Raw genomic sequence first — 14,444 nt, forward strand, 5'->3', positions numbered from 1 at the left:
CAGCCAATGACTCCAGGACTAACCAAGATCAACAGAAAGATCTAGCTATTCTCTCTCTCTCTCTCTCTCTCTCTCTCTCTCAAAGTTTGGTGTATTCCTAATAGGTTCACATTTTTTTCCAGCTTTATTGACATAGAATTGAATATGACATTGTCTAAGTCTAAGCATACAACCTGTTGATTTGATACACTTGTATACTGATCACAACCGTAGCATTAGCTAACACTGGCATCACAACACATAATTAAAATTTCTTTTTTGTGTGCTGAAAACATTTAAGATCTCTCTTAGAGATCCGGAGATTTTTGACTCTTCTTCTAGGGTTCTGAAATGGTAAACAGACCCATCGTCTCCGGTGAGTACCATTATAATTGGTTTCCCCCACCTCCCAAAGCCACCTCTACCAAAAGACACTATTAAGCCAGGTGGTGGCAGATAACCTCAGGCGAGACAAGAGCCCGACCTTAAGAAAGATATAGGCAGCACTAGATGAAAGACACAGGGACACAGTTCACTGGTTTATTCTCAGACTTGAGATGCCAAATATGCCCTATGGCCCCGGAGGGGTGGGGATCATGCTAGAATCTCTCTCATCATATCCCAGCCTTCCCTAAAGGAGGAAGCAGATTAAATATACAACAGAGGGGATTTTCCCTTTTAATACAGACCCAGGTATAAATAGGGCAGCACCATTAGGATCCTGACTCACCCCCACCATCTTGGCTCCCCTACCACCTGGCATGGCAAGGTGAGTTCAGGGAGATATGGGTGGGGGCAGTACTCAGAGCTGGGCTGAGGCAGTGGAAGGAGCACCCAGCTCAGTCCAGGGAAGCCCCACTCTTCCCTCTGGAGCCTGACTTCAGTTCCTTCACTGTGAACCCACCTGAAAATAGGAATGAGCGAAGGGGTCCCAGCCTGGGATCAGGAGACATCCAGTGCTTAACTATTGGAAAGGGGAGCACCACCAGGTGTTGGGGGCACTGACCGAGGAGTGGGGAGGCAGGCATGGGGGGCATTCATCAGCTCTGAGTTAGAAGTTCATTGCATGGGGCCTCGGGGGTGGGGAGATGAGGGCTGGGCAGGCAGGCAGAGCCAGACTACAGTATGTCAGCTGTGGTGCAGTGAAGGGAGGCTAGACTTGAGCCAGGGGAGTGCAGCCCCCGGCCCCCTGGAACGGAGAAGGAAGACTGCTTGACCGTGATGAGCAGACTCTCCCCTGGCTCCACAGTCACAGGACACGATAAATACGGTGGCTTCAAAGCCTCAGCACCAATAGTGCCCCGTCTGGGGCTCCCTCATTATCCCTCCCACCCCAAGACTCTCAGCTGCTAAAGCAGACAGGGCCCAGTTCAAACCCAAACTTCTGGTTCGTCTGGCCGAAGTCAGTAGCCGCCACATCCCACAGAGGCAGAAACCCCACTTGGGAAGAGCTGAACTCCAAGAGGGTCTTCGTCTGTCCCTTGCGGAGCTGGGAAGACAGAACGGTGAGTTAGCAGGAGGGCAGCCAAAGCCTCTCCCCACTCTGGCCGGCCCCTGCCCTTCCCCTTACCCTGCAGCCATCGTAGGGGACAGCGATGGTGGCTGCTGTCGTCTGGTTGAAGGACACCTCTTCCCCGTTGGCCCCGAGGAAGCGGAGGGAGCGGCCGTAGTCGCCTGCAGCTTCGTCCAGCCAGGCGGCAGAGTTCTGGCAGGAGTAGGTGAAGCTCTGGCGGGCTGTGGCACTCAGCAACTTCAGGAAGGTCATCTGCACCACGTTCACCGGAGACCCGTCAGCATCCACGTAGGAGAACTGGGGGTGGGACAAAGTAGGAGGTGAGGGTGCCCCCAGTCACCCCTACTCCTTCTGCAGAACCTCCCTCCCAGGCTCTCCATCCCCTGTCAGACCCACGACCTCTGCCACGTCCCCTTCTTTGGGGGTGGCCTTTCCCGCCATCCAGCCCCCCATGGTTCCCCTGTGAGCCCCCGGGTGCACGTGGCTACTGAGCACTTGAAATGTGGCCAATCAGATGGAAACTTTCAACCATGTTACTTAACTGTTTAATTAAAAATTTGTATTTATGCTTTTACTTTAATTCATAACTAATAACTGAGCCTCAATCCAGGTATCAGAGAACTTAGGTGTGGAACAACTCAAGTATGCGAATCTACTTTTTCAAAGGCAGATTTTATGAAATCTAACTATGGATCAAGAACCTCCAATGAAATTTAGTGCCCAAATTACGATGTGCTATAAACGTAAAATATGGGTCAGACTCTGCAGAACTCGTAGGGGAGAAATTTTAAACGCCTCAGTAACCTTTATATTGATATGACACTAATTTAGATGCACTGGGTCAAATAAAATATATTATTAACATATCACGGGCCTGAGATAGCCTGCTGGGTAATACGTCCCTTCTGGCCTCCTTCTCATCTCTGTATCATTTCCATGTGCCCCTACCGATGTTTTCTGGAATCACCTCCCAGATAAAGTACTAGCAACTGAGTCTGTGTGGAAGGGTCTGTTTCGGGGGGAACCCAAACCAAGATACCCCCACGCTATATTATAGCTTTGTTTCTTGGGTTCCTGTCTGCCTGCTTCCTTGGTTATGCTCCCAGTAGAATATCAACTTCATGAAGTCAGGAACTGTGTTTATTATTTGCTGCTACGTTCCCAGTGCTTGGCAGATACACGTATGTCATGTAAACAGTTCCCAAGCTGAACCCCAAATCCCCCCACCCATCAAACCTGTTCTTCTCATCTACATATCTCAGAATGTCACAAGACACCAGCCCACCAACCCTCTCCTCCCTCCCTTCCATTTCATCAGTGACTAGGTCCTATTGGCCTCTCTCTTAGATTTTCCAAGCCATGCCCTCCTCCCCACCCCCACAGCACCAGCTCCAGCCTGGACCACCTCTTCACTCCCTTGGGCCAACATGCCAGTCACCGCCCCCTCCCCACCTGCCCCGGAAGCATTTTTCTAACTGAGAGGTTAGATTTGGGTCCTTCCCTCACTGAAACACATTCCATGGCTCCCTGCTGCTCACAGGTCTTTCTGGGGAGGTGGGCCTAGCCCTCACCTACCTCCCCAGCCTCCTTTCTTACCACATTCCCCTTCACACTTTCTAGAGCAGGGCGAGTGGCTTTTTCTTTCAATTCCCCAGATCCTCTTTTAACTCTGGACCTTTGTGTATGCTGTTCCCTCTGCCTGGAACACTTTTCCTTGTCCTCCCTAACTTGCTAACCCAGCTCATTCTTTAGGCTTCAGTTGATCTGTGACTGCTACCAGGACACCTCTGGGACTTGCGGCACTGCCTCTGGATTTCCACCATACCCTGGGCTTCCCCTATTCACATCTGACGCTCCACACACCCCTCCCCCGCCCCCAATCTGCTACCCCTACCAAGCCTGCAATCACCATGAAGGCAGAGGTGAGTCTGCCCTGTTCCTCTCATCCCTCAGAGCCCCTCCTCCAACTCCCCATGCCAGTTCCCACCAGTTTTCATACCATCCCCCACCTCGGTCTCCAGCCGCTCACCTTCTTCCCTCGACGGAATGTGCTGTACCAGTTTCCCGGCTTTTCCTTGGACCAGGAGGCCATTTTCACCTGGGGATGGGAGGGGGTAGTCAGTGTAGATGGCCTGGGTGCCAGCCATGTCTTCCTGTATTTACCTCCCAGCAATGAAAGTTGCAGACTGTATACCCCGGACCCTTGAGCTGTTGTTCTCTGGGCATGGGAGTTGGCTTGGCCAGTGCACGGGTTGGGAGTCCCTGCCCTCTGAGGCAGCTCTCCACCAATGACAAGAATGGATGGATAAATGCTCAGCTCCCTCTCCCTCCCCCACGTGCCTGTTCCACACCATCTCCCAGAAGTCTCCCAGTGGAACTGAGCCTTCAGTGCCCAATGGTGACATTTTAACCCTCATCGGCTGCCTCCCCCAGTCCCCTCTCACTTCCCCCCTCCTCTCCTGGTGCCTCCTGCGATCTCCTCCCAAATAAATGACTCGCCCTCAAGTCTTTGTCTCAGGGTCTGTGTCTGAGGAACCCAAACCTGGATCAGTCTTCACACCCCTCCCCAACACCTCTGGGCAGGAGGAAGCTGAGCTGGCAGGAGAGGCTCAGATACCAGCAACTGTTTAGAGATCAAATCCTACGTGACCTCGAGGTCTGAGCTTGTCTGTATTCCCATCCACTAGTGTGTAAGGGTGCGGGAGAGGCGGAGGGTTGAGCTCCCACTAAACCAGGGCTCTGGCCAGTCAAAAATAATCATAAATAAGAGGGACATCACCATGCATTTTTGCAGGTTCTGTGCTGGCTACATACTTTACCAGCAGCAGAGGCATTAGCACAGCACCTCCCATCGTCAGTGTCTAATCTGATACACTGCATCAGCACTCAACTGTACAACCAGTCCATACCTTCCTGAGCTCCGTTTTGCAGATGAAAAAAACCCTGTTCCCCCCAGTTTATATCCCAACCCGGGGTTCTAGAGTTGCTGCTGCCTGCCCACTGCCCTCTGCTGCTGAGCCTGATGGAGAAGCCCAGTGTTCCTGGGGGCCCAGGTGGTCTCCCCTCCCAGCCCACAGCCTGGAGGGCAATGAGTCCACAGGCCCCTCAGATAGCGGATCAGGAGGCAGTGCCTACAGGAGGTTAAGGGCTGGGACTCTAGAGCCAGCCTGCCTTGGGTAATCCTCGGGTAACTTCTCTGTGCCTTAGTTTCCCTCTCTGGGGGATGATGGCAGAACTGGGCCTCAGTGTTGACGCAGCTAAGTGCTCAGAACAGCCTGGCACACATAAAGCACTATTTAAAGATCTGCCACCATTATTGTTTCCTTCCCTAGATTTTCTCGTAGAAGGTGAGCTCCCTAAAAGCAGAGTTTTGCTTTGTTTGATTCTCGGCTGTGGTCCCAGACCTTCAGACCTTCAGACCTTCACAGGCCTTGGCATACAGCAGGTCCTCAACAAATGCCGGATGAAGTTAGGATAAGGTCCCAGACGAAGCCTGTGTGCGTGTTGGGCAGGGAGGGGAAGCAGGGGACAGCCTTTGGTGGAGGCGGGAGGACGGGCCGGTGATACGGCTTGGCTTCCGGTGCCCTCTTTCTCCCTGCGCCCCCTCCCCCCACCCCGCCCAGGCACTCACGGTCTCAAACTTCTTGTCGGGATAGAGGCAGGTCTCTCCTCCAGCCGTGAAGTTGCAGAAAACCCTGAGCGCGTCCCGAGCACAGCCCTGGTTGGGGTCAATCCAGTATTCCCCTGCCGCAGAGCCAGGTGGGGTCAGTGAGTCGGGGGCGGGACCCGACGGCTTCCTGCCCACGGGGCCCAGGCAGGGGCGGGACCTCACCATCCGGCAGGTGCGGGTGGTTGCGGTGCAGCTCACTGCACACGAGGCCCGGGCGCTCAGCTGTGCCGGGAGGGCGCCGCATCTGCTCCAGTTCGAAGCTCAGCGACGTGAGCGAGGCCAGCACCTCCTCCAGGCCGCCCTCCGGGCCCTCCAGGCCCTCCAGGGGCACAGAGCGCCGCCGCCGCCGGCGCAGCCCGTGCAGCTCGGCCGGGGGACCCTGAGCGGGGTCGGGGACAGCAGAGGGGAGAGCAGAGATGCGGGAGGAAGAGACAGGAAGAGAGACAAGCAAAGATGAGAGAGACAAGGGAGGCAGAGACACACAGGGGTGGGGATAGATAGGAAAAGGGAGAGAGAGATCAAAAAGGGACGGGGGCCATCGAGAGGCAGAGACGGACAGGGACACATAGGAGGGAGAGAAAGAAAGACCCAGTGATGGGGAAAGGCCGAAGCAGTAACACCGTGGAGGGATCCGCAAGGTGAGGTAAAGAAAGCAGAGGGAGAGAAAGAAACAGAGACAAAATTGTGCAGCAAGTATTTGAAATAGAGACAGAGGCCAGGAGAGATGGAAGGGACGGAGGGAGAGATGGTGGGGGGGACAGAGTCAAGCAAGACAAGACCCAGTCAGAGCCCCCATGGGTGTTCCCCTAAACCCTCCAGCAGAGCCGGCATCCTCCCTCAGCTTTCAAGACACCTCCCTCCCCACCTGGGTGCCCTGAGCACCTGCTGTGTGCCCCACCCAGTTCTGGGCACTTGGGGACCCAGTGGGACAGACACTCCCAACATACTCCCTGGGGAACCTACCGGAGGGCCAGGGGGGCCAGGGGGGCCAGTGTCGCCACGGGGACCAAAGGATCCCTGTAGAGAGAAGTCACTTGGGAGTGAACTCTGTCTATGGAGACCCCTTCCTGCCAACACACACACACACACACACACACACACACTCACTCACTCACTCACACAGCACTGGGGGAGGGAACTGCAATTTTTTAGCCCCAACTATAAAACACTCATTTCCTTTCCATATTTTAACATCTCCGAAATCAAAACCTAACATCTTTGGCAAGTCATAGTTTCCTTGTCAGAACTGTTTTTTCTTCACAGTAGTTTCTAAAATAATGGTGCATCTCACAATCGGTGGCATTTTAGATTTGATAAAATACAACGGTAGGTGTTGAGTAAATAGTCGAATGCATGATTGAATGAGTAAATGAATGAATGCAAAGGGATTGAGGGTGTGGTGACGTTGAAAGGGGTGGGAAGCCGGGATGTGGGAGCCTGAGGGAACAGTGCATACTCACCGGGGAACCTTTTGAGCCCTTCTGTCCCAGAGGACCCTGTGAGGTAGAGACAGGGAGGGCTGGAGTCCCAGCTGCCCCACCACAGTGACCCCACCCCACAAACCCCTCTTACTCACCGCCACACCTGGGGACCCAGGGGGGCCCAGAGAGCCGATGGGACCGGGGGGACCCTGAAGAAAGGACACCAAGGTCATCACTGATGGGGTTCACCCCTGTGATCCAGGCACATCCCCCAGACAAGCCTCCAGTCCCCTCAAAAAACAGGCCACAGACACAGCCTCCAACCCGCAAATCCCTAGATGGAGACACCACCCCCCGCCATTTTCCCCAGACACAACTCTTATCATTCTAGACCAGGCTTCCCAAGCCCCAACCCCCACAGTCTCCAAATAAGCCCCAATTCTGCCCCCCACCCCCACCCCTTCCTATGAACACATTCTTTCCACTTGGGGTAGAACACACACTCACGGGTTCTCCCTTGGGGCCGGGGGGGCCCTGCACGCCTGGCAACCCCTGATCCCCTTTCTCACCAGCTTCCCCAGGGGGGCCGATGAGGCCAATTAATCCAATGTGACCCTGGAGGACAAGAGAGGCACACACAGGGAAAGAAATATGGTGGGGGGATTGTTGGAGGATTTTTCTTCTAGAGCCTTGGGGTAATGAGGTTGGGAGCAGAGGAGACCCCAAATTCTCAGCCCTCTGGCCAGGGAGGGAGGTAAATGTGGAGGAGACAGAGGTAACTGGGGGAGAATAATGGAAGGAGGTATCCTTACTTTTTCCCCCTTGGGGCCAGCATCTCCCTTCAATCCTGGAAGGCCAGAGGGCCCCTGGAAGGAGAGTGAGGCTCAGTTAGTCAGGCTCAAACACAAAATCTCAAGGTTCATGTGGGTGATTGGAGGGTAGTCAAATGGGAAATTACTCATGTTTCAAATGGGAATTACCAGGGATGTGGTCATGGGGATGGTCAGGAGAGAGGGGTGATGACAAGGGATAATGAAGGGCTGGCTGGAGGAGGTCCAGTATGAATGGTCCGTGGTCAGGATCGCTGTGGGTGGTCAGTGTTGACTATCAACATAGATGGTCAGTTTGGCTTGTCATGATGGTCACTGTGGTCGGTATAAACCACCAAGATAGAGGGTCGGTATTAACCATCAGGATAAGACCATCAAGATAGATGGTTAGTACAGGTGGTCAGATGGACTGTCAGTGAGGGGTGAGCCCACAGCACCAGGTGGCCACTGGATGCCCAGTGTGGTTCTCCATGCCGAGACACCAGGGACAAAGAGGTCTCTTACCAGGGGTCCAGGAGGGCCCATCAGTCCAGGAGGTCCCAGGAGGCCTGGTTCACCCTAGGATGAAGCAGAACGTGGGGATGCTGCACTCGGCCAGACCCAGTGTAGATGCCCCCACCGCCCTCCAGGGTCAGCCACCTCAGGCTGTGATTAGAAAGCATAAGGTGGGTCACACACAGAGGGTCTGATCCCACCCTACTCACCACAGGGCCGGGGATCCCCCGAAGACCCTCAGGCCCCACACGTCCAGGGGGCCCTCGAGCCCCCACTGGGCCCGTCATCCCTGGGGGCCCGTCGGGACCTGGCTCCCCCTGAAACAGACCAGGGCAAGGGAAGGGCAGAAAGTGTCAGACAGCACCTTCCTCCTGGCCTCCCAGCCAAGAACCATCAGGGAGGGGGAAGGAATTGGGGCACCCATTCTGATGGCCCATCTGTTGGCCGAGGATCAACACAGGGACCCTCCCTGGGCAGGGGGGGTACTCACCTTGGCCCCTTTCTCCCCTTCTTTGCCTTCTGGACCCATGCGGCCTGAAGGACCCTGAGGAGGGAAAGAGTGTAGGAGGGATGCTTTGGGGGTGAGGGGGCCTGTGGAGGTGGGCGGGGGCCTGTGGGGGCCTGTGGGGGTGAGTGGATCAAAGCTGGAGCCAGGTCAGCCAGGAGGCAGGTCTCACTTACCCTCTTGCCGGGGGGCCCAGGGGGGCCAGGCTCCCCAGAAGCTCCAGGCGGACCCTATGATATGTAACAGTACGAGGGTAGTATTAGCTCACGTTAGCTCACGTCGGTCGAGCAGGGCTATGTGTCAGGATGCCTGTGATCCCAGGACGGCCTTCCCCAGACATCCCCACAGCACCAGCCGTCTCCCACCTCCTCCATTGAGCTGCTCACCGTCGTGGTGAAGGCCCAGAGCGGCAAAGCAGGTGCTGTATGGGAGCCCTGGGTACCTCACCAGCCTACTCCTCCGGCCCCCCAGTCTACCCACTCACCAGCCCCAACCCCCCTCTGCCAGCATGACATGCTCTGCTCCCCCACTCACCGGTCCCCCAACATCACCAGGGTCTCCCTTCTCTCCTGGGGAGCCGTCTATACCCTGTGGGGGATGGGAGGGGTCATGGAGGCAATATGAGTTTGGGGTGAAGCTTGGGGACACATAAAGCTTATGTGCTCCCCTGACCTTGCCCAAGTCTGTGGAGAAGGGGGGGTTGGGGGCAGAATTAGGAATATATTGTGGGGGTGGGGGGCTCACACACACCGAAACTCCTGGGTCTCCGGGGGGGCCTAGATCTCCTGGGAGCCCAGTGGGGCCCTGGAAGACAGAATGACGAATAATCACATTTCTGAATTACCGAGCATTTGTCTGACAGGTGAACAGTGCCCAGGCACAGCTTGGGCTGCTGAGGACACATAGTGAACACAACACAAAATCCCTGCCCTGGGAGAGAGAGCTTTCTACAGTCTAACGCGTGTAGGCGGTGACCTAGGGGCATCACATGCATCACCTCACTTCATCCATCAGGTGTCTCCCAGCCCACGACTCAACAGAACTGACCCTCAGAAAAGGGGTGAGATGCAAACTGAGGTCCCACAGACTCCGGAGCTCCTCACTGCCCTGCCAGCCACCCCAAGCCCCACTGCCGTGGCCGGGGGAGGGGGGGCGGTCTCAGCCTCCACCCTGGTGCTAAATCCCACATCAGCCCCAGCTCCGTTGCCAACATTTCCAGATCGGTTCTGTGTGGGAGCAACTTCCACCCCATCCCGTGACATACAAGCGTGCCTTTGGTCATTGTCAGCCACGTTCTGGGTGGCTCGGGGCCAGCAGGTTGGAGGAGGGAAGCCCTGCTCTAGAAGTCGGGGAGCAGGGTCGAGGCCCCTCCCCATCTCTGCCTCCTCTTCTCCGAGGACTCACCACGTTCCCTTTGACTCCATCCTCTCCAGGGGGGCCTTTCTTGCCTGGGGGTCCAGCAGCCCCAGATGGGCCTGAGTCCCCCTTTTCACCAATTTCTCCCTTGGGCCCCTTTGTAGAAATAGAGGTCGGAGGTCAGAATAGCCTAGACAAGAGTCCAGGGTCAGGGGTCAAGGGTCAGCATCCCTGGACTCAAGAATCTGGGTAGTCTGGGACTTCCTGGGGCCAGGGGTCAGAGTAGCCTAGACTGTCCAAGAGTCAGAGGTCACAGGATCTAGGACTTATAGGAGTCAGGGGCAAGGATGGCCCAGGTGCTCAGAGATCATGACCAAGTTTGGTCTAGCCCACATGCCACATTGGAGTGAATTAGAAAAGGGGATCCCTCTGGGAAGTTCATCCCCAACTCAGGGTGTATGGCTTGGATCCGAGCCCCCACCCCCTCTCTCAGCCCCACACCCTTGTGCAGTGTACAACCTGAAGAACTCTGTGTAGCAGCCCTATCTGAGACCTTCCAGGGCTCTGTCATCAAGACAACTGGGGCTACCCATAGGTCCTGGGTCAATGGGTGACTCTGGTCTGCCCAGGGGTCAAGGTGCCCCAAGATGCCCAGGGGTCAGAGGTTCCCTGAGATGGGTGCAGGGGCACAGGACACAGTCACTCACAGGGATGCCTGGGGTTCCTGGGGGTCCTGGGTCTCCAGCCTCCCCTGGCTCACCCTGTAGGAGGCGAAGTTGAGGGTAAGGAGAGGTCTGCTTATGAAAGACAGGAAGGAGCTCCCCAGAACAGCCACCCCCAAGCAAGACTGGCTGTGCCTTCCCAACCCTAGGGAGTCCCCTGCCCCCTTTCTCTCACCTTCTCGCCCACAGCGCCCGGCTGACCAACTCCCCCAGGCAGCCCTGGAGGGCCCTGGAGAGACAGCAAGGGGTAGAAGTGGGACTGCAGGATCCCAACAGCCCCTTCTTGGGAAATGGATGCCCCCACCTCTCAGGCATCCTGCCCACCCCCCACAGAGGGTCCTCACCTCCGATCCACTGGGGCCATGGGGACCCCTAGGGCCTGGAGCTCCATGGGGACCCTGTGAGACAGTCAGAATAGCATCCAGTGACCTCATGACCCCTCAAAGACACCACTAACCACAAACACCACCCTTAATGCTGGTTCCCAGCATCATCTTAAAATGACAATGTGCCCTGTGACACCACCACCTCCAAATCAGTCTAACGGTCACCACCACCCTGCTATCCTCTTGCCCTCCCACCTTCCCCAGGTTGTCCATACCATGGACCCTACATCTCCGACCTCCCCTTTCTCTCCAGGAGGGCCCGGCAGTCCCTGTGGAACAAAGAAGCAAGATTGGAGCACAGACTGTGGGGAAAGAGGCCACGCCCCCAAACTCAGACACACACCTGCAGGCCAGGGGGGCCAATCACCCCAACGAAGCCTCTCACTCCATCATCTCCTTTCTGCCCAAAGAGGCCTGGTGGTCCCCTGCGTCCCTGAGCCCCATCTGCTCCCTGGGAGAAGGACAGAAACAGGGCACAGTGAGGGTGTGGGTCAAGGGTTGGAGACAGGGTCAAAGTCAGGTTAATGGTGGCAGTCAGGTTTGGGATTAAGTTTGGAAAGGGTCAGGGTTGGGCTTGGAGGTGGGGGTACAGGTTAAGGGTCAGAGTTTGGGAATTAAGCCAAGAGTTGAGTCAAAGTTTTCAGATGGGCAGCGAGTGGTGAGATGGGCATTGGGTGGTGGGTTGAGGTCAAGGTCATGAGCAGTGTTCAGACGAGGTTGAGGTGAAATTTAGGGTCAGGTTTGACATTGGGGCCAAAGTCAGATTCAAAGTTTGGGTCCAGGTTTGGGGTCAGCACTGGAGGGTGGGTCAAAGTTGGGCTTCAGGGTAGGACTGGGTCAAGGCTCAGATTTGAAGGTAAAGTTTAAGCTGGGATTGAGGTTCAGGTCATAAGTGGTATTGAGACTGGAACTGCGATGGCCTTCAGGGTTCAGGTTGAGGTTGGGATTGAGCCAGACTCTGGGATGAGTTCCTGTTGGGTGTCATCACAGAGGGGTAGGGGTCTGGGTCATGGTGGAGGACACTGTCCCTTCCCATCTGGGGTCCAGGCAATGGCCACAAAGCCAAGAGCACTCACCGGGGAGCCTGGGTGTCCCACAGGACCCCGTACCCCTGTTGGTCCAGGCGGGCCCTGGGGGAGGGAACACAGCCAAAAACACCTCAAATTCAAGATTGGGAGCACGCTCAAGATGACATTCGCTGCCTCCCACTGCCCCCACCAGGAAGCAAGAGCTGCTTCCCCCACAGTCCTGTCGTCCTAGCCACCAACAAGTGGGATCAGATATAGACATCGTCCAATGCTTGGATCACTAGGACTTTTCCCCAGAAGTCCCTCCAGGGACTGAGCTGGCTCACAGATGCGATGCTGTGGCTGAAGGTCCTAGAGGCAAGCTGAGGAGGTGATGCCCCAGGGCCATGCAGAGTCACAGACAGAAAGATGGCCACCAAGGAAAGGGAGAGGAGAGGGTAGCCATCTCAGCACCCTTCCCATTCTCCTGGGGTCCCAGCTATCCCCCTCACCCTTCACATCCCTCTGCCTTCCCCCAGGCCCACCTCCCTCACTGGCCCCCACACTCACCGCATCCCCTTTATCGCCTTTGCTCCCTTTGTTGCCAGGGGCACCCACTTCCCCCTGCAGAGGAAACAGGTGAGGGAGGACCAACATGGCCTCTCCCTACCCTGAGCCCCCTAGCCCCTCCTCCACGAGCTCTTGTGTCCGTGAACTCACCTTGTCCCCATCCTCACCAGAAGGCCCAACAGCTCCCGGCGGTCCAGGAAGCCCCAGGGGCCCTGGGATCCCATCTTTGCCCGTGGGGCCAGGGGAGCCACGTTCGCCCTGATGGGGGAGTGGAAGAGGGGATGGTCAGGGGCCAGGGCAGAGGTGAAGGTCCGGGGATGTGGGGGGTGCTGGGTCCTGAGGATGCTTGAGGACTGTAGCAGGCAGGCACTTACCGGGGACCCCTTCTCGCCTGCAGGGCCAACAGGGCCTTGGCCTCCACTTTGGCCAGGAAGCCCCATGCCTCCTGCCGGGCCCACAGGACCCCGCTCCCCAGGAGGGCCCTGGAAACAGGGGTGAGAAGTGTGGGAAAAATAGCAAAAGTTCTCATGGATAGAGGGGGTTTCAAGCCACCAGGCACTGAGGTAGGTAGTTAACCAGCGTCATATCCATCTGTTCCCTTCCGCACAGTGGCCAGAGGGACACCTGAGTCAGGGTACACATGTCCCTCTGCCCACAACCCTCCACGGCTCCCACCTTACTCAGGGAAAATGCGAAGTCCTCCTGGTAGCCCACAAGGCTCTGCACGAGTTGCCTCATCACCTCCTGCCCTCTCCGCCTCCCACTCACCCCTCCTCACTTCTTTCCAGTCACACAGGCCTCTTCAGCATTTCCTCCAACATGCTAGCACACCCCAACCACAGGGCCTTTGCACATGCTATTCCCTCTGCCTGGAACACCCTTCCCCTGTATATCCGCATGGCTCCTCCTTCACCTCCTTCAGGTCTCAGCTCAAATGTCACCTTCTCAGGGGGCCTTCCTTGACCAACCCATTTCAACTGCTCTCTCCCTACTCCCCCTTCTCCGTGTTATTCATCACCAACTAGAACAGACGCTCCAGGGGAAGGGAGGTTTTTATATGTTGATGTCTGGCATGCAGGTAAGTATGTGTCAGACGGATCATCTCACTGAGATTTACAGTCTGTGGGGCGGGGCTGTGTTACAGATGAGAAAACCGAGGTCACGAGGGTGACCCAGGCCTGTTTGACACCCAAAATGGTGGACTTAATCATAGCGATGCCCAGCTTCCCAGATGCCCCAGGCCCCCCCCCCCCACACACACTGCCCCCCACCCAGCAGATGGGGTTACACTTACATTGGCTCCAACAGGGCCCAGGGGGCCTTTGTCACCCTTTAAACCAATAGGTCCCTGAGGGAGAGATGATTCAGTCAAGAGACCCCCCAAGGGTGTGCCCAGGTCCTGTCTTCACTCTGGGGGCTCACAGTTCCCACCTTCCTCCTGGGCACTGAAGGTCAGGGGTCTCTCTCCTTTAGGTCCCTCCGGCTATGATTCCTTTACTGCACCTGGGATGCCATCACCATGGCCCTCCCCCCGAGCCCCCCTTTCCTTCTCTGCTTCACAGGCCAGCCAGGCACATTTAGGAGGGGTTCCAAAGAATACTCACGGGGTCCCCAGGGGCTCCTTGGGGGCCGGGGAAGCCCCTGGGTCCAGGCGGCCCTTCCTTCCCAAGGGGCCCGGGTGGCCCCAGGTCTCCCTACGGGAGTGCAGGGGGAAGGTCAGCCTCCAGAGAAGTGCGGAGGTGCTTCCCCCTCTGTGAATCTGGGCCCCTCCCCCACGGAGCTGATTCTGAGCCTTGGGGTGGCATGGGGCCAATCTCTGGGGCCACTCAGCCAGATTTCTTAGGGGGCAGGATTTCACCTTGACACCCTCTCTGCCTTCCAGGCCCGGAAGACCTTGTTCGCCCGGAGGTCCAGGAGGGCCTGGGGGGCCCCTCTCGCCCAGAGGTCCCGCTTCTCCTGTCTTTCCCTGGAGAGGAAGGAAGCTTCTCTT

General features: G+C 56.6%; 1 protein-coding gene across 2 annotated transcripts in view; it reads right to left on the reverse strand.

Annotated features, from left to right (window-relative positions):
• Positions 1–505: 505 nt before the first annotated feature.
• COL5A3 (collagen type V alpha 3 chain) overlaps positions 506–14,444 on the reverse strand; it is a 35,827-nt gene continuing 21,888 nt past the window's right edge. For both annotated transcript variants that reach the window (XM_060630167.3, XM_060630165.3), the window contains exons 39-67: positions 14,313–14,420; positions 14,059–14,148; positions 13,749–13,802; positions 12,829–12,936; positions 12,605–12,712; positions 12,455–12,508; positions 11,954–12,007; positions 11,221–11,328; positions 11,093–11,146; positions 10,836–10,889; positions 10,667–10,720; positions 10,477–10,530; positions 9,818–9,925; positions 9,164–9,217; positions 8,948–9,001; positions 8,590–8,643; positions 8,399–8,452; positions 8,118–8,225; positions 7,918–7,971; positions 7,396–7,449; positions 7,091–7,198; positions 6,739–6,792; positions 6,623–6,658; positions 6,126–6,179; positions 5,325–5,541; positions 5,124–5,236; positions 3,522–3,590; positions 1,550–1,789; positions 506–1,468 (exon numbers count right to left, since the gene is read on the reverse strand). In XM_060630167.3, coding sequence (XP_060486150.3) covers positions 1,322–1,468; positions 1,550–1,789; positions 3,522–3,590; positions 5,124–5,236; positions 5,325–5,541; positions 6,126–6,179; positions 6,623–6,658; positions 6,739–6,792; positions 7,091–7,198; positions 7,396–7,449; positions 7,918–7,971; positions 8,118–8,225; positions 8,399–8,452; positions 8,590–8,643; positions 8,948–9,001; positions 9,164–9,217; positions 9,818–9,925; positions 10,477–10,530; positions 10,667–10,720; positions 10,836–10,889; positions 11,093–11,146; positions 11,221–11,328; positions 11,954–12,007; positions 12,455–12,508; positions 12,605–12,712; positions 12,829–12,936; positions 13,749–13,802; positions 14,059–14,148; positions 14,313–14,420 — 2,478 coding nt within the window. In that variant the 3' untranslated portion in view covers positions 506–1,321. The remainder of the gene's footprint in view (positions 1,469–1,549; positions 1,790–3,521; positions 3,591–5,123; positions 5,237–5,324; positions 5,542–6,125; positions 6,180–6,622; positions 6,659–6,738; positions 6,793–7,090; positions 7,199–7,395; positions 7,450–7,917; positions 7,972–8,117; positions 8,226–8,398; positions 8,453–8,589; positions 8,644–8,947; positions 9,002–9,163; positions 9,218–9,817; positions 9,926–10,476; positions 10,531–10,666; positions 10,721–10,835; positions 10,890–11,092; positions 11,147–11,220; positions 11,329–11,953; positions 12,008–12,454; positions 12,509–12,604; positions 12,713–12,828; positions 12,937–13,748; positions 13,803–14,058; positions 14,149–14,312; positions 14,421–14,444) is intronic.

The sequence above is a fragment of the Panthera onca genome, chromosome A2 (assembly GCF_046562875.1).
Source record: "Panthera onca isolate mPanOnc1 chromosome A2, mPanOnc1 haplotype 2, whole genome shotgun sequence".
Classification (NCBI taxonomy): Eukaryota; Metazoa; Chordata; class Mammalia; order Carnivora; family Felidae; genus Panthera; species Panthera onca.